The sequence below is a fragment of the Penicillium crustosum genome (genome assembly GCF_028827405.1).
Source record: "Penicillium crustosum strain IBT 35664 chromosome Unknown utg000002l_segment0_segment0, whole genome shotgun sequence".
NCBI lineage: Eukaryota > Fungi > Ascomycota > Eurotiomycetes > Eurotiales > Aspergillaceae > Penicillium > Penicillium crustosum.
Window position 1 is genome coordinate 1,552,634 of NW_026623123.1, and position 25,612 is coordinate 1,578,245.

General features: G+C 48.4%; 12 protein-coding genes across 12 annotated transcripts; 5 read left to right on the plus strand and 7 right to left on the minus strand.

Annotated features, from left to right (window-relative positions):
- Positions 1 to 783: 783 nt before the first annotated feature.
- On the minus strand, positions 784 to 2,093 carry N7487_004112 (uncharacterized protein; the record flags this gene model as incomplete). The annotated part of the gene is made up of 4 exons (XM_056871859.1): positions 784 to 1,224; positions 1,296 to 1,804; positions 1,912 to 1,977; positions 2,027 to 2,093. 4 exons carry the CDS (start codon positions 2,091 to 2,093, stop codon positions 784 to 786), a joined length of 1,083 nt encoding a protein of 360 aa, XP_056729579.1.
- A 697-nt stretch (positions 2,094 to 2,790) lies between these two features.
- On the plus strand, positions 2,791 to 3,222 carry N7487_004113 (putative COPII vesicles protein Yip3; the record flags this gene model as incomplete). The annotated part of the gene is made up of 1 exon (XM_056871860.1): positions 2,791 to 3,222. One exon carries the CDS (start codon positions 2,791 to 2,793, stop codon positions 3,220 to 3,222), a length of 432 nt encoding a protein of 143 aa, XP_056729580.1.
- A 112-nt stretch (positions 3,223 to 3,334) lies between these two features.
- Positions 3,335 to 4,492, plus strand: N7487_004114 (uncharacterized protein; the record flags this gene model as incomplete). Its single annotated transcript, XM_056871861.1, has 1 exon — positions 3,335 to 4,492. One exon carries the CDS (start codon positions 3,335 to 3,337, stop codon positions 4,490 to 4,492), a length of 1,158 nt encoding a protein of 385 aa, XP_056729581.1.
- Positions 4,493 to 5,739: 1,247 nt separating this feature from the next.
- On the plus strand, positions 5,740 to 6,638 carry N7487_004115 (Frag1/DRAM/Sfk1 family protein; the record flags this gene model as incomplete). Its single annotated transcript, XM_056871862.1, has 3 exons — positions 5,740 to 5,819; positions 5,879 to 6,148; positions 6,215 to 6,638. The coding sequence occupies 3 exons, from the start codon at positions 5,740 to 5,742 to the stop codon at positions 6,636 to 6,638; spliced, it is 774 nt and encodes a 257-aa protein (XP_056729582.1).
- Positions 6,639 to 7,137: 499 nt separating this feature from the next.
- Positions 7,138 to 8,418, minus strand: N7487_004116 (tyrosine-protein phosphatase; the record flags this gene model as incomplete). Its single annotated transcript, XM_056871863.1, has 5 exons — positions 7,138 to 7,633; positions 7,741 to 7,947; positions 8,011 to 8,090; positions 8,196 to 8,232; positions 8,312 to 8,418. The coding sequence occupies 5 exons, from the start codon at positions 8,416 to 8,418 to the stop codon at positions 7,138 to 7,140; spliced, it is 927 nt and encodes a 308-aa protein (XP_056729583.1).
- Positions 8,419 to 8,991: 573 nt separating this feature from the next.
- Positions 8,992 to 12,099, minus strand: N7487_004117 (glycoside hydrolase family 35 protein; the record flags this gene model as incomplete). Its single annotated transcript, XM_056871864.1, has 5 exons — positions 8,992 to 9,114; positions 9,138 to 10,122; positions 10,179 to 10,680; positions 10,738 to 11,814; positions 11,865 to 12,099. The coding sequence occupies 5 exons, from the start codon at positions 12,097 to 12,099 to the stop codon at positions 8,992 to 8,994; spliced, it is 2,922 nt and encodes a 973-aa protein (XP_056729584.1).
- Positions 12,100 to 13,167: 1,068 nt separating this feature from the next.
- N7487_004118 (uncharacterized protein) lies at positions 13,168 to 13,476 on the plus strand (the record flags this gene model as incomplete). Its single annotated transcript, XM_056871865.1, has 2 exons — positions 13,168 to 13,305; positions 13,354 to 13,476. The coding sequence occupies 2 exons, from the start codon at positions 13,168 to 13,170 to the stop codon at positions 13,474 to 13,476; spliced, it is 261 nt and encodes an 86-aa protein (XP_056729585.1).
- A 1,207-nt stretch (positions 13,477 to 14,683) lies between these two features.
- N7487_004119 (uncharacterized protein) lies at positions 14,684 to 15,701 on the minus strand (the record flags this gene model as incomplete). Its single annotated transcript, XM_056871866.1, has 4 exons — positions 14,684 to 15,063; positions 15,119 to 15,405; positions 15,456 to 15,565; positions 15,630 to 15,701. 4 exons carry the CDS (start codon positions 15,699 to 15,701, stop codon positions 14,684 to 14,686), a joined length of 849 nt encoding a protein of 282 aa, XP_056729586.1.
- A 674-nt stretch (positions 15,702 to 16,375) lies between these two features.
- On the minus strand, positions 16,376 to 16,801 carry N7487_004120 (uncharacterized protein; the record flags this gene model as incomplete). Its single annotated transcript, XM_056871867.1, has 2 exons — positions 16,376 to 16,689; positions 16,750 to 16,801. 2 exons carry the CDS (start codon positions 16,799 to 16,801, stop codon positions 16,376 to 16,378), a joined length of 366 nt encoding a protein of 121 aa, XP_056729587.1.
- Positions 16,802 to 17,317: 516 nt separating this feature from the next.
- N7487_004121 (Cytochrome P450 E-class group I) lies at positions 17,318 to 19,041 on the minus strand (the record flags this gene model as incomplete). The annotated part of the gene is made up of 5 exons (XM_056871868.1): positions 17,318 to 17,332; positions 17,417 to 17,668; positions 17,748 to 18,036; positions 18,091 to 18,611; positions 18,661 to 19,041. 5 exons carry the CDS (start codon positions 19,039 to 19,041, stop codon positions 17,318 to 17,320), a joined length of 1,458 nt encoding a protein of 485 aa, XP_056729588.1.
- A 406-nt stretch (positions 19,042 to 19,447) lies between these two features.
- N7487_004122 (alpha/beta hydrolase) lies at positions 19,448 to 20,484 on the plus strand (the record flags this gene model as incomplete). The annotated part of the gene is made up of 3 exons (XM_056871869.1): positions 19,448 to 19,567; positions 19,632 to 20,428; positions 20,475 to 20,484. 3 exons carry the CDS (start codon positions 19,448 to 19,450, stop codon positions 20,482 to 20,484), a joined length of 927 nt encoding a protein of 308 aa, XP_056729589.1.
- A 210-nt stretch (positions 20,485 to 20,694) lies between these two features.
- On the minus strand, positions 20,695 to 23,453 carry N7487_004123 (uncharacterized protein; the record flags this gene model as incomplete). Its single annotated transcript, XM_056871870.1, has 4 exons — positions 20,695 to 21,713; positions 21,767 to 23,197; positions 23,261 to 23,344; positions 23,408 to 23,453. 4 exons carry the CDS (start codon positions 23,451 to 23,453, stop codon positions 20,695 to 20,697), a joined length of 2,580 nt encoding a protein of 859 aa, XP_056729590.1.
- Positions 23,454 to 25,612: the final 2,159 nt, after the last annotated feature.

The following is a 25,612-nucleotide window of genomic DNA, read 5'->3' on the forward strand; positions in this document are numbered from 1 at the left end:
TTCTATTTGACCTCCGGAGCTTGAGGTTTCTTTTTTTTCCCCACGATTTGCAATGCTTTCTTGAATTCAACGTATGACGATCACGATATACACCTACTGTCCCTTTGCTGCTTTTTTGCTCTTATAGCTCTCATTCCTTTTTGCTCGTTGGACTTTGCCATTTTCGATGTTGTCATGAACTGGGAGGCCCGTGTGTTCGATAGAATTGGTTTCTTTGCAAAAGTTGTTGTTTTGTATCGACAATGAAACATCTGAAAATGCGAAACAAGTCTAGAAATACATTGAAGTCTCCTATTTATACTAAGCTAGTCCAGTGTTGGTGCCCAAGCCAGTGGGTTATGGTAGTATCGGACAGCTGTACACCGCACTAGTTGTGTCCGCAGTTGGGCAAGTGCACTGGCCCTCTGGCAGACCCGCCTACAAACCTGCCAAACGTACGGGGTACGGAGTATGGAGTACGAATCCTGCTGGCAGACCGATCTTTGCGGGGATACTCGTAGTACCACAGATATGAGATGGATCTGCAAGGAGGAAGTAAATATCGTACTGTAACGTTTGACCGTACACGGCATATTAATGATTAGTAGCTGACCAACATCATTCTGCCTTGAAGTTTTGGGTTTGAGAAAAAAAAATTATGTGTACATTTTGGTTTCTACTTGGGTATTGCCAACACCGAGCAGAAATTCTATAGTAAAACAGCCTTGGGAACTTTTGTGACCAGCCCGCAGGCAGAGAACGCAACGGCCAACGCCCGACGTGCAGCAATACAATTGTCCAAGTCTATGATCGCTGGGAGCGCTTGTTACGCTTCCGAGAGCGGGAGTTCGAGGTAGCAGTGGTCTCGGCTTCCTCAACCAGCTCCTCAGCCTCATCAGAATCCACTTCCTCCTCAGCGGAAGATCCCAACACGCGACCAACAGTCTTGTTGAAGCACCAGATGGGAAGCCTGAACACCATTGTCTGACGGATAGAGGGGCGTTCAATCTGATCAATGTCGAGCAGGAACTCCTGGCGCTCGCCAGCCTCGTTCTGCTCTTCCAAGAACACATTGCCAATAGAATCGACAATCAGGGTCTTTCCATTCTCAGCAACGACACGCTTGCGCTCGCCAGTGCTAGCAACCTGCTCGGTAGGGGTAGAGGTACCAGAGGAAGCACGAGCGGTCACACGGGCACCACCTCCCTTCTTGTCCTTCTTGTTCTCCTTATCCATCATGCGCTTCTGGCGACGGTTAACAGCCACGGCACCAGTTTCACCGGATTCGGGAGCAGGGGGGAAGGCGCGGCGGCGACCGAGTCGATTCCAGGAACAGCCATTTCATCGCCCCAGGCGGCTCTGCGGGCCTGGCGAATGTAGCGATCCACAAACTCGCGCTGGCGCTTCCAGCTAAGGACCAGCGCGGCGTAGTGAGCACCACCACCGAAAACTAGGAACAGACCCACTAGCACGGAGCCCAGACCGGGACGGAAGCGCGAGTAGTAGTATCCGGTACCCTTCCACAGGGGGAAGCCATTCTTGAGGAAGTGGTCGTAACGCTGGCGGTTGGGGCCACGCAGGACGTTGGCGACGAGGTTCAGACGGGCAGAGCGGGCATCGGCGTTCTTGACTGCGGCGTCAATCTCGCGCTGAGTAGGTCCCTTGTTGACATTGACCCCCTTGTTGGACTTGGCCTTGCTCTTGTCCTTGGCGTAGTTGGCAATGAAGGCGCGCTTGACCTTGTCCGGGTGGATGGTTCTCGACTTCTTGCGGTAGGCCTTGGTGATTTGTTCCTGGTTGGCATTGGGACGGATCTCGAGGAGGTCTGCAGGTCGGGTATCGAAGTTAGATACGTATCCCTTGAAGATGAGAATGAAGATGAAAGGGAAAGAAAATGCAAGTCAATGGCAATGTTAGCAAGACATGACATACCGTAGAAAGTCACATTGGCACCTTCATTTGTGGCCACATCATTTTGGAGCCCAAAAATCTCATAGTCTGTTTCGAGGTCAGTATGGAAGTTTCTCTGGGGTAAACAGATACCCACCTTCTTTGGACCAAGCAGCGACGAGGCCGAAGAAGACGAAGAGCGATAAAATGGCAAATGACTTCATGGTGATAGCGGTCAATGCCGCAGAAGCCAGAAACGAGAGAAGTATAGAAATGAACGAATGAGCTGTGTGTTAGTGGAGGACATGTAGGCAAAAAAAGCGGTCGGGCGTTTATCCAAGAACCAAACGTGGCCCCAATCGACTTGGTGTTTTTACTGTTTTTTTGGCTGTTTCATCCTTTTTTCCTTTTTTTTTTCTTTTTTTTTGGCTTTTGAGGGGAAACTATAGTTGGGCTCTGCATGAATTATTGCATCTGAGCGTATTCCGTAGGTATATATATAAAGAAAGGGATCTAGATTTCTATAGTTGAATTACTTTCTGTTTCTTCAGCCTGAAGGACTCCTTGGGGAGCCCAGGAACTGGATGACCTAGGGACCCGTTCCTATTATTAGGGTCGATTTTGTTATTGTTTCTACCTAACTCCTCTGGACTACCCTATTTCATCTTATTTCATCTTATTTATTTTATTCATCTTATATTACTTGACTACGTGACTTGGTGAAACAACCGTGCTCTGACTAAAAAAAAGGTCGAAAGGGGAAAAGGCCCAAAAAAAAAGTGACTGCCTCTCCGACGTGTTGTTTCCGGCTCTCTGACTCTCTTTCCTCTCTATCCACTTTGTCCACTCTATCACTTTATTACCTGTCCCATTTTCAACCTTTATATTCTTCCCCCCCTCTCAACCTCTTTCTCATTCAAAATGGTTTCTATTCCAATTGATGCGATCACTTCGCGTTTTGGAGATCGCTTCAACAACCTCCGCAGCACTTCGTTGAGTACACGCTTCGCCAACCTGCGCCCGATTTCCGAGTTCCTCGATGTCAAGCGCCTTTCCAAGCCGGCCAACTTCGGTGAAGCCCAGAGCCGAGTCAATTACAACCTGTCCTACTTCTCTAGCAACTATGCCGTCGTCTTTGTGATGCTCAGCATCTACAGCTTGCTGACCAACTTGGTGCTGCTGTTCGACATGGTCTTTGTGAGCTGTGGTCTTTACGGAATCAACATGCTGCAAGGCCGGGATCTGGATCTGGGTTTCTCTCGCTTCACCACCTCGCAGCTCTACACCGGACTACTCATCGTCGGTGTCCCCATCGGCATCTGGGCTTCCCCCTCACGACTGCCCTGTGGTTGATTGGCGCTACTGGCGTGACCGTTTTCGGCCACGCTGCGTTTTTGGATAAGCCGATCGAGAATGCTTTTTCCGAGGAGGCGGTCTAGGTGGTCGGCCGCGAGCTCCTTTTGATATGCCCCCATGGGGAAGACCACCGGGGGCACGAACGGGGAGAAATACTAGGGGACGCGCGGCTTGGGAGGAGACACGACTGGAGGAGGTGGATAGTGAGGAGGATGTATACGGGCGGGAGCTGGTGCGGAGCGGTCGATACAGGCAGGAGTATGGAGGGCGAGGGCCGCGGAGGCGACCTGTGGACTATGAGGACTTGACGGATGAATCTGATTCGGTTGAGGGAGGAGAATACGATCTATACGACCATGAGGATAGCACGGTGGCCTATGCGATGCAGTTGGCTATGCGGGACAAGGAAGATCAATTGGTGGACACAGCGCTCGAGCGGATTCGCCGCGCTCAAGTTCTGGGAAGGAAAAACGTCCGGCTGTCGAAACGCGAACTGGAAGCCTTGGAGCGCAAGCGCCAGCAGACGGATAGTACAAGCAGAAGCCGGCGACCGTCCGCCACTTCTGTCAAGGGGACGTCGCGTCCATCGTCTCGACGGAGCGCAGTTGTTGCACCGGAGCAGCTGTCCGGCCCGTATCCGACCTTTGCGCCTGATGCACACAGCACTTGGGCTCGAGGGACGGCTAATAGCCGGCCGTCCAGCTCATCTTCTGCTCGTCCCCGGACCCCAACAACACAATCTCTTCGCCCCCAGCAGTCCAATTCACCTCTTCGACCTCCCTACCCACCATACACCCCCGAGCGCTTTGCCCCTAATGGCCGGCCACAATCAATGCAACAAGCGCCTGTCTTCCCGCGGCCACTGCCAGACGATCCTCAATGGGCCCCACCCTACTACAATACCATGCAGATGAGCCCATACGGAGAACCCGCGCCATACCAACCGCAGGCTCCCTCCGATCTCCGGGCTGGACAGCAGAATCGAATGAGTTATCCTTCAAGTCTTCCATACCCGGCTTATCAATCTCAATCTCCGGGCAAACGTTCACCACAAGGCACAGCACCGACTCCGGGTGCCCTAGCTCCAGCTCCCACTCTAGCTCCATCCAAGCTGGGGTCGGAGGAATCCAGTGAAGAATCGGAGAGCAGCGAGGATGAAGTGCAGATCGTCAAGGTGGCCAAGGTGGCTGAGCGCAAGGCCCCGCCAGCTGCAGTTGCGCAGAGACGGCCAGTTACTGGAACCACACGTAAACGGACCAGTCGATAAAGATGACGTGTCTCTCAACGTTGCCCTATCTAAAATTACTTTCGGTCTGGGGATTTTTTTTTTCTTTTCTGCTTTACTGTTTTTTTGATTCCATCATTGCGGTCTTTCCGTACCGCGAGGCGTTTTTAGGTAGACCGGTCTTGGACTACAAGCATATTATTACTTCCACTTTTGGACATTGATGTACATTGTAGATCTTTGTAAGGCTTGGAATATGTTGAAGTTTAATAGTATATATAAGTGGACCGATGCAACATGACTGAAAGCGTCTATCTGATTACATCTCTATGTATAGTTTGTACCCGTGGGCATGTACTCCATTGTGTAATCCGTCAGCCTCCAAACCTTCGACCTTTTGAGTTTTTTCGCCAAGTCTTCAGCCACCCGGCGTATCCGCAGATCAGAGGGTAACCTTGGAACAGGCATTCATGTTATGGCTCTGGGGATTGCCAATATTAATAGTCTGTACCAGAGGTACACTAATTTAACTCCAAGTATCCATTCGAGTAAATATTGAGGCTGATCAATTGGACTAGACTGTGGGGGCGCACAATTTTTCTGCCTTTCTCCTGCCTTGGTAATCCTGGAAATGACGTCGTTGTTCTAATCTCCATAGGGGCGTCTAAATTATTCTAATATGGCTCAAATCCTTTCTTTTTCACTCTGCTTCTCCTTTCAAGGTGTCTAATAACCCATTGGGTATACCCAAAAAAAAAAAAAAAAAAACACGCAATACACAATACACATCTATTGATCCCCTTGCGCATCATTGTTGTCCCGGTTCCAATTTGACATCCCTTTGCCATCTAAGCGCCACTGTCGCCCCCTTTAAGATTTATCATTTGGACCCTGGAATGCTGTATTCCTGTGATACATTGTAAATAAATACAGGGACATAGGTGAGTGGCACGATTGGGGATTCATACCTCGGATCCACATCTTCTTTCTATGCTATACGTGATATTGAAGAAGCTGCGACTGACAAGATCATATAGGCTCACGTGCGCATTGCTGTGCTTTCAATCCTCCACTGTCTTTTGAATTGGGTCTTTAGCGGCGATACAAAACCCTCGCATACCTCCATTGCATCGGAATTGGCCTCGAAATACAACTCAAACAACTCGCAAAGATGTGGATTATATCGTTTTGGATGTTTCCATTGGTGTCAGCCTGCATGTGGGTTGGTAAGGCACCCCTGCACTGAAATGGATATCTTGTTTTGGGCTGCAGCTAACAGGATCTCAGCAATGTTGATTGCCATGTTGGTTACATGGGTTAAAGATGGGAGACCGCACTATGCCAGTATGGATGACGGACAGACCATTGCGTATGTTTTCTTCCCCACGCCATTAGCCCCCCCTCCATGCACTGACAGGATTGTTATAGTTACATTTCAGATGTCGGAGCGCAAGGGTTAAAGCCGCTGTTCGTTGCGGGCAGCGCTGTCACCGTCGTCTTTCTCGATTTAGCTTTCCTCTCCGAGCGCTGGCTTCGACACTCCAACCAGTTGGCCTCGAACAAAGGTAGATTGGACAAGGCATGCGCTATTCTTTCAATCTTCTTTGCAATTGCCGGTGCTGCGGGTCTGATTCTGCTCTCCGTCTTTGATACACTTCGCCACCCGAAATTGCACGATGGGTTCATCGGCCTGTTCATGTGAGTCCTGCCCACTCTTGGGATTATGCACCTAACGACCAACTAACCAATCATTTTCCTCTCCAGTGCTGGATACGTCGTTAGTGCCATCTTGGTTTGTATCGAGTACCTCCGCATCGGAATCTTCTACCGCCGCGAGCACCGCGTTTTGCTCGTTAGTTTCTTCATCAAGCTTGTCTTCGTCATCGTCGAGCTCGCACTCGCTATTGGCTTCGGTGTCTGCATCGGTAGCAACCAGTCCTCTAAGCAAAACCCTGGCGCGGTTCTCGAGTGGACCATTGCTTTCGTCTTCACCGGTTACGTTCTTTCCTTCGTCGTCGATCTATTGCCTTCCGTGCGCACCAAAAACCACGTGCCGCAGGGTGAGAAGTACCTGATGAATCAGGGTGGATTCAATGGAACCCGTGAAGAGGGGGTCTCCATTGAAGAGCCGCTGACCCATGACTCGATGGGCCCGACCACCGGCTTTTACCGTGGCCAGCGGGTCTAACTAATTTCCTGATGTGATTTTTTTTTTCATGTTCCTGTATTTACTTATGACGTGCACGATGTCATCTGATACTCTGCTTTTGCTAATGTTTTTTTGATACCTGTCATGGATACTCTGATATATGGTGTTTTCTGGGAAGTTGGGCATACACCGTTATACCGTTAAAGCCAATATATTGGCCTTGGAATATTTAGTTCTTACATATATAGATAGCAATTCAATAACTTAACGTTTATTTCCATTGGATCTTTCTCATGGCACTGCTTTTCACGATCTGTTACCCAAAACGAAGACACGCAATCCTTCACCATTTATTATCTCACATCCAAATGCCCATGTAATAACAAACGCTCGACCCATCCCAATGCCAAGGTCATGATCATATCTACAAATCCCATATCAAATACAAAAAGCCAACCCTAAAACCATATATCCAAATCCCAATCCCAAAAACCCCAAAGCCCAAAAGCCCAAAAGCCCAAAAGCCCAAAAAGGAGAATCAAACCAAAAACTTCGCCCTAACCCTCTCCTGCATCTCAAACCCAACCCCAGCCCTCTCCAAATACCCTCTCACACCCCCATACCTCGTCTCAAGGTATTTAGTAGTATCACTCACGAAACCCGGCGGACACCGCGTATAATCCTCCCCAAGCCCAATCGCCCGAATCTCCTCCATCCTCTCCTCAAACTCCGACACAAGCTCCAGCTCCGAGCGACTGTAATCATCAACAATCGCCTCAACCGGCACACCCCCAACAAGCAGCAACATAAGCAACACAACCAGACCGGTCCGGTCTTTTCCTTGCGTGCAATGCACTAATGTCGGATATGATTCCTCGCACGCCAGGATCTCGAACACGGAGCGGATCTCGCCCATGCTTGAATCGAGCGTGTCTTGTGCTAGTCCTGTTAGTCCGCGCGGTTGCATCACGGACCCGCATACTAGACGCACTGCGTCGCTGCGGTAGCCTGTTGTTACGAGGCCGATTGCTTTGCTGGAGGGTTATTAGTACTAGTTTGTTTTCAAGTATATGGGAATGTAATGTGCTATGTATTACATATGTGTGGATGGTAGGGGAGGAGAAGGGAGGGGAGACGTTACAGATATGTAATCCAGTCCAGTTTTGATAATAAGGCGCGTTCGAAGCCTTTGCCTGTTAGGCTTATTAGGGCTCGTTTCGAGCCGGGGATTTGGAGGAGGTGTTCGTCGGGGTTTGTTGGGATTGGGTCTGTTGGTAATGGTGATTTTTCTGAATCTGATTTGGCATTTTCGCTTCGACGTTTGCGTGTGCCCATTTGGTGTTCTGTTCTGTGTTTGGTATTAGATTTTTGAGGCCTTTTTTTGGGGGGTGTTTTGGTTGTATCGACATACTGGGAACGGAGATCAATGACGGTGTGGATTTGTAGTTCTTCTGTTAAACGGCGTATATCTCGTTCTGAAGCATCATCGAGCTAGAAATTTCGAATTTCGAATTAGTTTTTTGTTGGTGCTTTTTTGGTTGCTTATTCTGACAACGCATCAATGCATCGGAGTCATTTGAGCGGGGTTGAAATTACCCTCGCACTGCGGAAGAATACGCCTTCTTTCAAGATTCTAGGTGAAATTGTTAGTTTTTTGTACTCAGAGAGAGAGATGAATATTATCTCGGGGTCAAAGACGCGTCTTAACTCACTCTTTGCGACAAAATTGGTTAACCGACCGGCCGACATCGCGGAAATTGATGATGTTGTCGAAAGGCCGATCGGGTGAGTCTAGGTCCACGCTGTTATGACGCGACATGATTATGAATTAGGGAATATAAGTGAATATAAACAGAAGAATAGAATGGTTAGAAATGAGAAGGATGGAACGTGTTTAAACATGTGGAGAAGTACAAATGGCGGTGGACGTGGACGTTGGGCAGACATCGCGTTTTGACCGATAGTCGCCTGGACAATGAATTATTTTTTTGGTTTTTTAGTTACATTTTATTTAATTGTAATTGGATATGGGGATCTATTCGATGACTTTGTGTGGTGTTTTGGTGCTTTGAAAGAGTTGGCTATATATAGCCGAGACGGGTGTTTCTGTTCTAAGGTCCTTTTGCATACATTTTCTAAAGAAATTGATGGGGGTCTGGCTTAGAGTCTGGATTTTTTTTGAACTTCCTAGTACTTCATGTACTTCATGTACTTTTAGTCTGATGTAACTAACAAACAAAAACAAGGAAGTAGGGGGATCCATATAAATCGATGATGAAACAGGTACCAGAGCAAGACAAAGAACTACTTAGATCTAGACCCCGGGAGTAATTTCAACCCAACACACCTCAAGTTCAATGTGTCACACCATATTAGCCAACACATTGATCGACTAAACATATTGGCCCCGGTTGTCCTTGTATTGTGGCTGCAGGTAGGACCAATCGTGATTGAAATCAAATCCAGTGCGATAAGCCCCATATGCAACCAGATCCACCTGACTCAGTCTCGCCCCCTGCTCTGTCAGCGCCCACAGACTAATCGCCAACGTATTCTCCCCCGGTTGTTGATCACCCCGGGCGGGAAAGGGAACCTAGTCTGAGGACCGATGTGCGGCAGGTAATGACCGAACTGGTACCCATTCATGAAGATCTGGACAACTGCGGGGAAATCAGATGCACCGACCTGCAGACCAATCGGAACGTCCAGGTCGGAGTCCAGGTTGAGCTTGAAGGTCGTCGTATAGAATCGGCCTGCTGCGCCAGATACACCGTCAAGAGGACTGTCCGATGTTGCCGTCTTGGACGCTTTGTATCCGGGGAGATGCCAACCAAGACGTTCTCCGTACAGACCTCCTTCGTTCATGGGTCCCCGGACGGGGTCGATGTTGGCTTCACCCCCTGCGTTGCCTTGGATGCGCCAGGACGTGAAGTTCCCGCCGAGAAGAGTAGCGCCTAGTATACCGCGCGGGTTTTGCGCCCCGTTCGGTGACACGTTTGCCTGGTCGTGGCCTGTGTAATCCATGACTACAGTCAGAACATTTTCGGTCTTGCGGAGGGTGGAGCTGTTGAATAGTAGCTCTGCTGATGTCGCGGCTAGGGCGGGATCACCAATGGCTCCGCCAACGTAGACTCCGTTTAGCCAGGCGGCCCAGCCAGCAGCGACGCCGTTCTGGACAGTGAGATTTGCGCCTGTCGCGGTCACACCGTCGAACCGTCCCCGATAGATTTTCGTCCCGGCGTGGTAGCCGTAGTCGCCAGAGTAAAGCACGGGAAGTGTTAGTGGTGCTACGGAGTTGACTGAGATCGTTTTGTTGCAGATCGTCCAGCGAGAATCATCATAGCCTGGCTTAATCTCTGGAAGTGTGTCTTGTGCTTTCCATGATTTCAGAGTTGGCAACGAGACCTTGGCATTCTGGGCTCCGGCAGCAGATCCGACTAAGCTGCCGTAGGCTGTTTTCTTCGTTGAGATCTCCTTGCCATTCCACTTGATCTTAGTGACCTTTGAATTGCCCGTGTAGACCCTAGAATCACATATTAGCACAACTTTGATCGAGAGCTAGCATCGTATCGCACTTACTCGAGAGATGTCCTGTTTGCGTTATCACCAACAAGACTAACGGTGTTCCCACTCACACTTGCAGTGCGAACGAGATATGGCCCAAGAGCAATGATTTGCTCACTAGGAGCCACACGTGGATTGGAAGTAGTCGGTACTGCGAAGAAATTCCAAGCTGTCTCTTTATCAAGAAGGTAGACTAGTACGCCGTGCGAGAATTTCAGTACCGTCGTGCCATCTCCTTGGGTATATTTGTATTTGGTGCCATGATCCGATGCGGCGGAGCTCACTTTCGAATTGCCGTATGTTTGGAAAGTTACATGGGTCGGTGCATCTTTGAAGACAAACTCTCCTTCTTGTCCAATATTCAAATAAAAGACGATCACATCTACATCGAGGGTGGCATAGGTCAAAATCTCAGCGGACGAATAAAGCAAGCTGGAGCCATCGCCGATTTGGTAGTCGGTGACTATAATTTTGCTCTGGCGGCCGGCCAACTCGATATTGGGAATTGTGAGGGCCCCTGTTGTGTAGACTTCAAGTTAGCGCAATTCTTCCTCCTAACCACTAGAGTACATACCAGTCGAGGTGTTGACATTGAGCGAAGTAGTAGTCACAGCACGAGACGAACTCGTAGAGTGCGCCAAAACATAGAAACCGGCTTGGGTTTCTGGGTTTCGCAAGGCCCAGGTATAGATGCTAGCATCACTAGTGTACCCTGTGCCATTCCCTTCCATTTGTGTTTGTAGGAGACCGGACGACACACGAGTAAACAACCCAATCAACTTGGTCTGCTTAAGCTTGTCCCGAATCTCACGAGTTTCTCGCATGGGTGCAGAGTAGTCGTATGAAGTGTAGACAACCGGAGCAGCACTGCTTCCCCAAGAAGTTGCCCCCATAACCATATAGATATTCTGCAATGTGACTCTGGAGCCGATGTTATTCTTATAATAGACATCGGCGAATTCAGGCGAAAGCTCAGTAGAACATTGATCATAGAAAGTCCCTCCCCAAGCGGAGAACCAACCGCCCTCAAACTCTGGCAGGTACTCAGGTTGGGAACTTGAGTAATTCTGGAACCATTGGTAATAAGTGCGGACGAGATTGAACCCAGTGTTTGGATTGGTGCAGGACAGACCCCCAGGATAGGAGTCCAACCCATAGATGTTGACGGCGCCGCCCACATCCTGATAATCCGTTGACCAGCTCATAGAGCGCATCCCCTTTTCGTTATGTGTACTCGGAACGACGATGCCAGCTTCATTGAAGGCGGCTTTGACTTGTTCCATGTACTTAACAACAGTATTATCAGCACTATGAGTTGTCTCCTGCAACTCATTCTCGTGCTGATTGAGAATGACTGGACCACCATTGGTGATTTGGTTTGCGGCAATAATGTTTCCGATCTTCTGGATCCACGGATACCATCGGTCATGGTAGGAGCTTGCGCTCGTGCGCGTGCTACCCATTTGACCATTTGATGCCCACAATGCGAAACCACCAGCAGAGGTCTCAGCATTACAGTAGGGTCCCGGGCGCGCGATCACATACAGTCCTGCCTGCTTGGCATAATCAAAAACGCGCTGAACGTCATGGGCGCCGTTCTCGAAGTCGAAAGTATCCTCAGAAGCGGAGTGGAAACTCCAGAAGAAGTAGACTAATCGAGATGAATACCAAGGCCAAAAGGTTTCCTGTCAAGTCACTCACTAGAAACTGCATTAAACCCGTTTGCGCGTAGCTTTTGAAACACGTCGAGCCATAGCTCCGGCACGGGAAGTCGCTGGTAGTGGAATTCACCGGAAAAGACATATACCCTTTCTCCTTTCACGGAGAGGCTGTATTTATCCCATGTCACGTCGGTAGTCTTGCCATTATCTGTCGCAGAGACGAAATGACTGGATATGAGTCCAAGGAGGACGGGGAGAAGGGCGAGGAAACGCATTGCTGGGTGTTATACAGGCACCCATTTTAGAAAATGACTTATTATAACGGGGGTGTTGTTCGGTCCTCGCTATAGAGATACCCCGTACTGTGCTGGGATTGGTGGATGTTTTGGAGATCAGATGTCAGATTAGGCAATTTCCCAGGGGTTCAAGGGTTTCAAGGGCCGTGAAGATGCGGGGGGAATGGCTTTGACCGCGGACACAGGTGTTTTTACATTTGAATTAGAGTGTATTTTGGGATATTTGAACAAGAATATGATACTATGTATTATGTACTATATACTGGCCAATTTGTTATCGGTCCTTGTAAGCCTCAACCTCGGAACTATCTCTCATAGCACTCTTGCACTCTTGCATTTTGAAAATCACCAATCGATCCCCCCCGCTTTTTTTTTTCTTAGTTAAATGATGGCGCTGTTAACAATTATGGGATTCTCCTCGTCGGAATTACTGATTTTTCAATCCGCTCCATGATGAGCAACCGTACGACTTCCCATGCTGATGCCAGTAAGGCCAGGCGAAGGGCTGTGTTGCCGTCGGCCTCTTTTACATCCAAATTTCCTTCATTCTTCAATAGTAATTCCATTCTTCCGACGATGCCATTCCGATCCGAAACATCAAAGTGGTAGAAGCAAAGAAAGTGGCCGCCAAAAAGACTGTCAGGTCTAAAGACAATACTGATGGGATGAACAAGCCCAATGTATCCCAGACCCGTTCCAATACCCGTGCCAGTATTTCTGATCTGCGATTAAATCTCGTTTCTTGTTTCTGTTAAAAGAAAATTGATTTCGGTGACGCCGGTGACACAAAAGATCCATAGGGCTCTCTCCATTTTGATTTCGGCTGTCTAGATCTGCTCCATGTTGAAGAAGTAGCTGGACGATTTCCCATTCTGATGATTGTGCTGCCAGGTGGAGAGGTGTGTTATAATCGGCGTTCTTCGCAGTGAGATCTGCTCCATGATTCAATAGCACTTGGATTGCCCCAACCATAGCTTTTGATGCTCCGTATGTCATGGCATGTAGCGGTGTTTGACCATATGAATCGACCATATTCACCTCCGCCCCATGGGCCAGGATAAGCTTCGCAAGATGCTTGTTGTCGGTTTTGTAAAAGGGGGTCTGTTCTTCACCATCTGCAGTGCCCCCATCTCCAAAGCCCAACAGAAGCTTGGCCGATTTGTGAATGAAAGAAACACAGGTTTCGTAAGCGGGCTTTCCGGGTTTGGGATCAGATATTGGACATCCAAACAGGTGGAGTCCATTGAACTCATCTTCATCCGAGTCGCATTCCCTCGTTGGGCCAAAGGGGATTCGGTATTTTGTAGCCGCATCAAGATCCAACAGCTGCTCCACAATATCTGGGACACTACCTAAGCATGTGCACACGCGAGCCGCATATAATCTTAAAAACACCAAAGTCAAAGGTTCTCCAGGGCTTGTTTCCTCTTCGCAAAGTTTCTTGATTGTCCCCCTCTTTTTTCTTCTTGTTGGACAGTCTCCATAGACTGGTTATAGTGGAGATGAGTATAGCAAGAGTGTGTATTGATTCGGTCTGTTGTTGATGGAGTGACGTGCTATATTATTATTATATATACATTACAGAAATTGACCAGACAACAATGAAATTTTGACCAACTAAATTGACAAAAACCCGCTGTTTTAACAATTATCGAACTAGGAATATGGCCCCCCTCAGGCCTTAAAAAAACCTTAGTTGTTTGATATGGTCTAGTAGGAAAGATAGCCGTATTTCTTCTGGCACTTGGCAGTTTGGCGGAGTGGTCTAACGCGCTAGACTTGAACGAACACATTCGTGTTAACACATTCATGTTATCTAGTCCTTTCGAGGGCGCAGGTTCGAACCCTGCAACTGTCGATTTCCTTTTTCTTTTTTTTTCTTGTTATATTGTGTCGTTCTAGTTATTATTTACCTCTTCCCCATCAACCTTAAAACTTTACAAAACGGGTTGCGGAATTTAAGCGTGTTCATGAAATGGTGGTTCACCTATCACATCCCGATCGCCATCTTATGATAGGCACAGTATATATACGTGTCGAAGATATAGATATTCTCTATATCTAGATCCGTCCGTGTTAATATTGAGAACCCAGCGTTGACACGCCATTGAAAAGGATGGCAGACCTTACTAGTGATGCCCTAATGCCTCGTTAATCCCTTATCTAGTGAAGAGGTGAACACTCAAGGCTGAAAGGCATACAGGTCGGTTCACCACTCGCATTCAGCTTCATACCCAGATTTGCATACAAAAGAACGTAGATGTACTGCCCACCAAGTGAATCCAGAGAGGTGTAGAGGTTTGCATTGTCAATCTGTATCTATCTGCTACTCGTCTCCTCCCTACTTCAACGATATAACCAAAACTGTACAACCTCCTTGGAATAAAGGACGGACTTCGCGGAGGACGAGGTTCCCCACTACATTAGATAGCTAGACAAATTTATAGTAATCCTGGCCTCGAAAATTTCAAGTACTAAAGCTCCGCAAGCTTCCCCTTTCTAGACTATCAAGGATACATCCAAAGACACCCAATTGGCCTCTAGGTTTTGTACTGAAGGCTATTTATTTATTCAGGCTGAAGTTTTCCACTGCCAGCATCAAATCCCCAACAGGGCCCATGCCGGCTTGATCGAAGGTAGCAAATGCACCGCGAGAGGAGCTGTCAGACAATCCCTCGATAAGTTCCGACCATTCCGTCGGGGAGACATACGATAATTCGAGATAGATACGTGCTAAGACAGCGAACTCATCAGCGTAATGCATAAATCCGTATTGCTCATCGGCTGTACGACTTGTATCCATAGATGCTCCGGCATTCAATGGTTGCTGCTGGTTTGATTTCCAAGCGACCCCCCACCGGTCAAGTGCCTTGCCTAACGGGTTATCGGAAAGTGGAAGGGTGTAGAGCGAGGATTTTTGATGAAATATAAGACCATGAATCGCTACACTCTGAGAGTTAATTGAACGGAATGCGAATAGTATCGAGCGAAAGCTCACCTGCAGCGATTGTAAAAAGGTTCAGCTCGCTAGCACCATCCAAAAAGTTTGTGCTTTGGTTCGGGCTATCATTGCATAACCTGCGAACGGTATCAACAAGAGATAGATGCTTCTCTGATAGTCCTGGGTTTGACTGGACAGCAGATAAAAAGTCGGCTAGGCAAGATGCTTGAAACCATGGCTCTGGGGATGTTAAATCAATCTGCATCTCCTGGAGAACCATTCGTGGGAATGAATTGTGGAAAATCACAAAGGCGGAGTCGAGAAGAAAGACATAGTTGCACACTCTGTTTTGGGATTAGTATACGATTGGCAAGATTAGTTCCATTAAACACACCTGTTGACCTCTTCTCTTTCAATCCATGCTCGCCATTCCGACTCGTCAAATTCTGAGGTAATGGGCCGATAGCTATGTCTAGCCTTTGAAAGCCCCATTTCCCGCGTTGCCTGTAAATAATTAGGCACTAACGTTGAGGAATAGCAGGTAATTCGATAGAGAGTAAGTACGCACTGACACAAATTTTGTAAATTGATCACGTTGGATGCGGATCTTTGATCCATTGGTCCCTTCCCACTTTTGCATGATACAAATCAAATATGTTGCTTGCAACGTGCTGATTTGGCTGAAATGGGGTTGGTCTATACCTTCAGCCCGAGTTGCTGTGGTCGAGAACATAGGCTGTGAGAACACAATCCTTTCTGCAATATCAAGGAGTGACCTTGCAATGTGACGATCAGCCTTATATGGGGATGTACAACCTCCCATGAGTACCATGTTTGTGAGAAGGAGAGGCGAGCAGGACTCGATTTTGAATGTTGGCCTGTGGAAGATTAAACAGTGGGGATACCAACGATCCCAAAATATATCAACAAAATGGAGAATATTCTCTGGCGCGAAAAATGATATGACATCAGCCATAGTTACACTCCCTTCTGTTTGTTCATTGCATAAAGGGAGAAGCATCTCCCAAATGCGACTGGACTGAAGCCTCAGAGCATCATCTACGAGGCCCCCTTTTGCAGGACTGTTAAATATGGTAAGTGGTACCCTGTCTTTATCTGACCATGGATAGTCGCCACCCAGAAGGTATGGATCTAAGTTTGTTTGAGTGGTGCTGTCTTGAGAGGCACTGTGATCGTATAGTTCATCTGCCATGAACAAGCGATTGCAATTATACGCTTCATTGACTCCAGCTGCTCGAGTAAACTTTAAAAGAAAGTCAAACCGGCATCGATCGGCGATGCTAATCTTATTTCTCAACTGTTGGTCTTGGATAGTTGGTTTTTGCTGCGCTTTGGAAGTGCCAGCGATATCGTCCCCACCATTGTGACCGTGAGAATCTCCTGCGCCCATAGATGGTTGAGAATATCTTTGCTTCTTGATGATATATGTGCATTCAGAATCTTGAAGAATACACTCGGCACAAGGGTTGCCTTGGTTACAGGCGCGTTTGCGCTCTGTGCAACGATCACACGCATGCTTTCTCTTCCCAGATCGAGTGCGCTGGGGAACTTGGTTGCCAGATGCTGCACGAGCTGTGCATGTCTTCCAGTGACGACGAAGGGTATCACTGTAAAAATTGATATCGTCAAATGGCCGAGCTATCAAGTGAAAGTTTGCCTGACTTTACCTGCGTGAAAATTCAGAACCACAGAACTCGCAGGGATGTGGTTTCTTCTCATTATCTACCAAATAAGAGTTTAGTAGTTGGCAAAAAGAAAATGGACATCAACAGAGTAATGGATCGTACGGGTTGATCTATGTCTTTTGAGGTGCTGGATCTTTCCGAAGGTTTGGGAGCAAACGGAACATTGAAAAGGCAGAGAGTTCAGTTCGTTATTTGAAGAAGTTTGTGCTTCCATTTTGAGGTAATTTCAATGACTTCTTGTGTACAAATTCAGTACATGTATATATATCTCCCATGCTTCGGGGTGGTGCAAGTGGAGAAAGAGGAAAGAGGCTTGGGGTATTGGTGATGATATGCATGTCACATGTCCGGGTATTATTACCATCCCAAACATACAGATGTGTCTGCAAGCCTTTGGCTGTGCATAAATATGGGATATGCATACATAACTGTGTATTATTACAATAACATACTATGGGCAGAACTCACGCCAAGTGCGTAGTATAACCCCAGTTATCTTTGGTGTTTTCATCTCATATTTTTATCCTAGTTCCTCGGCTAATGTCTATATCTACGTTGTCCAATCCTGTAAATGAGCCATGCCTCAGCCTTTCACTGAAACTTTACATTGAAAGGATCCCTCCATCTCCCCAATCCCCGAACTACGAACCCGGACGTGGTCATCCTGAGATATTGGGTGAAAGTCGAACTGACTGGTCAATGTAGTGATGGTCTTCAATATATTGGTCATGGCGAGATTTCGACCGATGCACATGCGGTGTCCAATACTGAATGGGATGAGGAACCGACTCCGGTCCGGCTCATCCTTTCCCAGCCATCTATCCGGTTGGAATACCGCGTGGTCTTCACCCCAGATCTCTGGATTGTGGTGGAGGACATAATTTGAGATACAGACATTGGTCTATCTCTCATATTCAAGGGTCAGTATTGTGAACTAAAGGCCATGATCTGGATAGTTAGAAGAGTTGGCCAAAACTTACACCGCACGCTACATCAAACTCTCCAATTTTCGCTCCGCCTGGTGACCCAACACATCGCCACAGAGGCATGGTAAATACCGGATTCAGGCGAAAATTCTCCCTCACGCATGCCATGGTGTATGGCAAAGAAGCCTCTAGTCCCTTGATGGGATAGGAAATGTCGCCATCCTGTAGTGGCTGAAGGGTACTAGCTACCTCGGTGGCGACGGTAGCATACATTTCCGGGTTATGGATTAGGTGCCAAAAGAGGAGTGTCAATGTACCAGAGGTCGAATGAGAGCCCGCTACCCTGGTACAAGTAAGTACACAATCGAAATTTCCGAAGTGCTAGGGAAATACTCACAGCATAGCGAATGCCTCTGAATTGATTTCTTGCTCGTTGAGGCTTGTGCCGGTTTCAACGTCTTTAGCGGTCACAAGGCTTTGAAGTAGATCTCGACGGTCGGATGCATTGCTGATCTTGTTGCTGACACACTCGGAGCAAGTTGCTTTGAGGTTATTTCTACTCTGCCCTAGTTTTCGCATCCATGGAGCGGGCGACCATCGTGCTAGGAACTTTGACAGTGTCTGGAAGGGAAGTTCACCAATTACGCAAGATAGGAGGAGGTGGTCATTTATTGCGTGTATTTCATCTGCTTCTCCTCTGGCTTGGGCATTGAAAGGTCGACTGAAGGCGACCTCGCCTAGGATATCAAAAACGAAGTACGAGATGGTAGACTTCAGGTCGAAGACCTCCCCAGTCTTTGCGAACTTTTTGAGCTTGCTGAGCAAAATTTTGATGTGGACATTGATCAGAGGTTCAAAGTTTTCGACCGATGCCTGTGAAAATCCGTGGGCTAGTTGTCGTCGACGAAGGGAATGGATCTGTTATTGGTCAACTGAGTGTCTGATAAGTAGAGAGGTGACTTTTTACTTCTTCATCTCTGCCCCCAAAGAGATTAGGGTTAAAAGCAGTAAAAGCATCATAAAACTCTGTCTTTCCCATATTCCTCCCTCCCTTGTAGATTGGGGTAATAGCTTCACCATCCCAGAAATGTAGATGGTTAGGACCGATTCGGACGACGGGGCCATACTGCTGGTGTAGCTCAACTAGTTTCTCGTGGAGAACTAGCTTGTAGACGTAATACGCCCTCCAGAGGCTCGTTAAAGCAGCTATTTTTGGACCCGGATATTGTGAAAGGGGATGGAAATATATAGTTAACGATATATATCCCGTGAGCACGAGACTGATTACCAGGCCGGTTGTTTGGACAGGGCCAAGCACCGAGAATGCTGCCAGCGAAACTTCGAGCATCTTTGAAAATTATTGATGGCTACGAATAGATTAATCTAAGAACCCATCAGCTGGGAGTAGCCTATATATGTCAATTAATAACTGCCGTGAGTCCATGACTGCATGCCGGTCGAGGTTCTCCACACTTTTGAAGCCGCGGAATTTGCCACAGCCCATGACATATATTGTACGTTTTTATACAAACTATTTGAGACACGCATGATCCACACAGGATAATATATACCACTATAATGCGTCAATTTAGTTTAGCTGATTGGATATATAAACTCTTCCATCTTTTTCTTCCAACTACCGAAGTCCACACATACATAGTGTGGGGAAATCCCGCGGGGTACTGTCTGCCCATGAACAGTTAATAAAAATACCATCGCCCATTCCAATAAAACATAAACCCCTATACACAATCATGTCAGTTACACATGTCTTCAAAGTCGTAGACGGCCTCTCACTAGAGATCGACGTCGTCTCCCCTCCAACCAAAGAAGAAAACAGCCCTGTTCTGCTCCATTTCCACGGAGGCTTCCTAGTAAGTCACAACACAAAACACTGCCATCTAAACCAAAAGACCTAACCTAACCCTCGCTTCACAGGTACTAGGCGAGAAAACCACCTTCCCACCCCACTGGCTAAGAAACGCCTGCCAAAAGCGAGGCTGGACATACGCAACAGCGTCCTACCGCCTCCTCCCAGAAACCCCAGGCCACGAAATCCTACAAGACGCAACAGACGCCGTAAATTGGGTCTATGCGAACATTAGTAAACGAGTGATAATCGCCGGGTCCAGCGCAGGCGGGTATCTTGCGCTCGCTGCTGCTGCGCACCCTGCAACACCGAGGCCGCTCGCTGTGCTCTCCATTTATGGGATGCTGGATCCAGCGAGTGAACGGTATATCCGCCCGGGTCAGCCGCTTCGTGGTCCTGTTGACGATGAAGTGAAAGCTTTGGACGAGATTGAGGCTGCGATGCGGAGTGATGCTATTGGTGGGTATCCGTTCCCAGTGAGCCCGCCTGTTGATCGTCGGTTCGGGTGGATTAGAGCTTTGCATCAGGCGGCGTGGTATGCGGATGTGCTTGCACGGAAGCCCGGGTTGGCGGGGAGGATTGCTGATGAGGGAGTTGAGGCCGTTGAGGTGGAGGATCGGGTGCTTTTCCCTGCGAGCTTTGGGTTAAAGGAGGGGTTTCCGCCTACGGTTCTTTTGCATGGGGATGCGGATGATTTGGTTGAGTTTGAGCAGAGTGTTGCTGTCTCTGGGGCTTTAGAAGCGTTTGGGGTGGATGTGTCGCTGGAGTGTGCGAAGGGACAGGGGCATGGGTTTGAGGCAAAGGAGGTTATTGATTTGGATGGGGACGAGAGATTGGGAGACAACACTATGATTGATACGCTTAAGTGCGTTATTGCTCATCTTGAAAGACATGTGCAATTATGTTGTTAGGGTTTCATAAAGATATCATTAAATTAGATCGATTATATACGAAGCACCGAAAATTACTAGCAAAGTAAATCATCCTGAACCCAATACCCTCTCCCCCGGACCACCCATTTCAAGTTCCGAAAGCGCCAGTAAATCACCTGTAATATCCAAAAATAAAAGAAAATCGTACATCAAGTCAAACGTTTGAAATAGACATACACATCAACATTCAACGTAAGAATCACAGATTCTCGGAGAATCTTGATTCCCTTTTTCCGCTCAACGTCTCACTAATACTAGGTGGCACAGGAAGACTCTGCCCAATAGTACTATCCTGCAGACTCTGGAGATCACCGCCGCCAATAGCCCTGGACGAAGATTGAATCCCCGAGTCACGACGGGAGTCACCATCATTCGACTCAGCCGGGCTACCGGAGACAGCCTTGAAGAATGTCCTGCTCAAACGGTTCCTCTTTTTGCCATTGCCATTTTGCCTGGTAGAGTTTGGCAAAGAGTCGGCACTGTTAACCTTGGCCACATCCAAGTCGTTGCTGTAGTAGCTCGAAGATCTGTTGTGGATGGGGATAGGTTCGACCACGAGAGGGTGTGAACCAAGCGCTGCGGCACGGGTCTCGTCGCGGCCGGTTAGAGAGACGCCGCCTTGAAAGGAGGGTTCGTTGTCTGAGTTGAAGTCCGGGCCTGGCTGGTGAGGGTAAACTGGGACTGGGCCACTGGAGCGACGAACGAGACGGTCACGGAACCAGTTCTTTAGCTTGGTGTCGGCGCGCGGACTTGTGACTGGTGGCGTGAAGTAGTGCACAATTGTTGGGCCGGAAGTGGCTGCGTCTTGCTCGATCTGGGGAGGCTCAGTCTGGCTTCGGGTTGGTCGCCGTGGGATCGCCGCTGGCACGTCGTTTTCCTCAGGCTTTACAGGCTCAGTCTCTGGGGCCGAGGAGGCCACTGCAACAGCTGTTGTAGGACCGGCTGTCTCTGTCACAATAGAAGCTTCATCTGGGATGCTGACAGTCGAAACATTGTTCTCTGTTCCAATAGAAGCTTGGTCGGGGATGGTATCCGTCGAGGCATGGTTGTACACGGCTGTAGTCGGAGCCGGCTCTACTACAGCTCCTTGGCTAACAGGCGAGACGGCTTGAGCTTCTTCAGTCTCTGATTCCTCAACCCGAGCTCGTTTACCCTTTTTCCTCCACAAGAAGAATTTGGGAACCTTGCCCTCGGATTTCCTGTCGCGTTTGCTGGCACCTAATTCATTAATTAGAGGATATCCCCAAAGAGGGGAAGACAGGGCAACTAACCTTTTTCTTGCTTCTCCAACTCTTTCACCTCAGCTTCGCGTTCACGCTCCACAGCAGCATGTCTCTGCTCCTCCTCAGCGTCCAGACGTGCTTCGATATCGTGAGCTCTCCGTAGCTCGGCGTTCTCAGTAATGTCATCGAGAGCAGGCTGGAGGCGGGAGCGAGCGATAGCATCGATGTCGGCCATGTCCATATACTTTTGGCCGCCGATGTTCACTCGATTCCCTTGGGTGGTAGCGGCTTCAAGGTCCTCTGCCTCCCGTCGCACGCGTTCTTGTGCAACTTCATCCCACCCCTTCTGCACGGAAGGTGGAGCGCGACCGGTGTCGGCGTAAACTTGCGCCTCCATGTCCTGCAGGGTTTGGTCCACATTGCGGCGGGCAGCCTGCATAAGCAGTTCACGATCCCTCGTCTTTTGCACATCTACTTGGTCCAACTTGGTCCGCAGGCTGGTCATCTGGCTCCGGATCTGTCGGGATTGCTCTGCGTCGGTCTGAGAGGTATCCGCATCGCTAGAGGTTCTCTTGCGGCGGGTAGTCAAGCGCGACCGTTGTGGTTGAGGTGCGGTGCCGTAGTATTGCTGGTATTCTGCATGCTCATCGTGCATAAGCGCCAACTTCTCGGCAGCTCGCTTCTGCGCTGCTTCTTGTAGGGCGATCGCACGCCGGACGGCAGCCCCATCCGCAGTGGATACAGTCTTGCGGTAACCTAATTGACTCTGCCCTTTTTGGGCTGCTAGGACCGCGGGAGATTGGCCGGCTTGCGTTTTGGTACTGGTGACTTTGTACATGTCCTTTGCCATGGAGATGGCAGCAGCACGTTGCGAGTTCTTGTAGTTTTGATCCTCAATCCCACTTTGGATAGGTGGCGATGAAGTATACAGCTTCGGGTTAGTGTGAGTGGCATGTTGGATCCGGCTTGCTTCCATAGCAGGGTCCAAGTGGTCAAGGGGGCCCTCCTCTTCCACGCGAGCATGTCGCGATGCGCTGGCGGCTGTACGGCTATATGGTAATTCGGAGGTAACCCCCGGGTCACTGGGTGCCGAGTCAGCTCTCTTGCGCGAGAGCGTGTAAGCGCCCGATGCGGCCAGGAGCGCCTTGTCCTTCGGGTTCCCACCGACGGCTGTATGGTGGTAACGATCGGTTGCTGAGCTGCCACGCCTATGACCAGCGGACGTAGGGGCCTGACCGATTGAGGCTCTCTGTTCGCGAACAGCGAGCATTGCGGCTCCCAGCCCCTCTGCGCTGTACTGAGTTGTGGGTTGGGGTTGCTGGGGCGGGGCGTAGTCCTTCACACATAATGCAGCCTTCTCGGCGGCAGGCTGTCTAGTCGGGGGCTGCCATACTTCAACGGGTTTGCGATTTGCGTGTGCGAGGGCCGATGCAGCGGAGGCGTGGCTGAGGTTTGGAGTACCGCCCACCGCGCGTGGATCTGCCGCACGGCGCATTGTCAGCCTAGGTGTATTTGCCTATCGTATCGAGGGGTGTTACTCACTGAAGTGCTGGGTGTTGGTTGCAGTCGGATCGCGCAGAGATGCCCTGCGTTTAGGATGTGTCACATAAAGGGCAGCAGTCGCGGCTATTTCACGTGAGGTTAGCGATCCGACCGGAGAGGAGACTATGGGATGCACGATCATCTTACCATCATCTGCTAGCCGGGACTGACGGGTCACTTGCACAGTCGCCATAATTCAGGAACTGCAACAAATTCAGATAAAACGGAAGAAGTCATGGGGGAGAAAAAGAGGGATAGCAGAGAACAAAACTATAAGGTGAGGTGGATATGGAATGGAAGTCCGGAAAGCTTCTTTCATCCCCGTGACGTCGATTAGGACGCCATTACATCATCGTTTGGGGGAATTTGGGGATTTTTGAGATTTTTTATGGGGAAGATCGATCTATCCCGGAGCTATGGGCACTAGTGAAAGATCGAAGTGGAGTGAAGATTCCGCATTTGAACAGGCGGAGGCCCAATTTTCGGTGGTGACGTGAGGACTCACAGGATTTTCTGAATGAACCCTGATCTACATCAGTCTACATGGATCTACACTATATATATGCCGATCCTCCACGTTGCAAGATTCGAATAGTGACGATAACACTCACACTAAGGTAGTGATCGGGCAATGTACATCGCAGGGATCTTTGTCGGAGCATGACGACCGGCATACCGGGGGATTTATTAATCCTACACATTTTTGTAATTAATGTTATGTAATCATGGCTCCATATAAATTGTACCAAGAGCCGATACAGAAATACAGAGAGTTGAATACCACTGATTGGACCCCTACATTTTACAATACAGACCAATCCGACAGTTATGAGCCCGGTTCGCATCGAAGAAAGCATTACTATTTGAGATATAGTATCTAGTACACTACTAGAAGCCTGCTTTCTACCCCTTGAAACCTCCTAGCTACCCCTGAATTAGCAATTGTGAAGCTATTCCCAGCTACCCCTGAATCCAGCAATGGAGGCAGCATCAATTCTCTCCGCTATGAAGGGCGAAAAACTGAAGGACTCGCCGCAGTGGCTCACTTGGTTTGCAAAAGTGCAGCTATATGCTATGCAAAAGAACGTATGGGACCTTTGCAACCTAGATCCCCCGACGACAACCGAATCCCAAGCAATAAGATCTATACCTCTCTAAGAACCGGTGGAACCGGAATACCCAGAGGACGGCGATGACAAGGATCGAAGGATTTGGCGAGATCGAATGGACGTGTATAAAATGAAGTATACGAAGTGGGAGAAGTAAGCAAAAGGACTAAGTGATGTCAACGAGTATATCCTTACCTACCTCGACCCAATGTATCACCTTGCTCTGATCACATATCGTACTCCGTATGAGAGGCTTGTATACCTAAAGACTAGATTTGCTCGGTTAACGGCGTACGAAGAAGAAATCCGTATGAATTGGAAGGTCTTTGCTATGCAGAAACCAACCGGTGATATTGAGCAGTGGCTTCAAAAGTGGAATTCACTAAGAGAGCAAGCTATTAGCCTCGGTATTAGCGATGTAGATTCCAATCGAGACTTCCTACATATAGTCAAAGAGGTACTGCCAATCTGGTGGCAAGGAAAATACTAAGAGATTGTTATGGATAAGAAGAAATATGACACTCGAGATCTTCTTAAATTATTCCGTGCAATGAATCGGGAGATAGGCGTTAAAACTGTGACCTCAACTAATGCTCTAAAAAGTGCTTTTTCAACCTGGTAAGGTCATCGAGAAGCAAAGCCGGAAGCGAAGTAAGAGAAGCTTCCATTCGAGAAGAGAAAATGTCTATATGGCAATAGTCATCCACACTACAAGGTAGCTAACTGCTGGCTTATAAATGAAGCTATACGCCTAGAAGGATATACCCTAGACGAAGGGAAGCTAGAGAGAGCTAGAAAGAAGCTAGCAAATGATCTAGGGTGGAAGCAATAGGTCCACAAAGCTATCAATGAAGCTATACTAAAGTATCATAAATCTGCAAACCAAGTCAGTTTTTCCACTACCTACTAGCCACCAAGTAAAGCTATACAGATTGGCAAGCATGCACTCTCAGCTGCAAAGACTGGCAAGCTCTCTCTCCACAATCGATGGATTCTTGACACTGGGTCGAGTTTATATGTATGCAATAACAGAGTATTGTTTATTGATTTTACGCCAGAAGTCATCAATTTGACTATAGGAGATAGTACTACACAGGTGCTAGGGAGAGGTACAGTTCGACTAGTCGGCAAGCATCCACAGAAAGGAAGAATAGAGATCATATTGAGTGACGCTCTCTACTCGCCTAGCTTCCATACAAATCTAGTATCGTACACGATACTAAAGAAGAAAGGGGGCACCTGG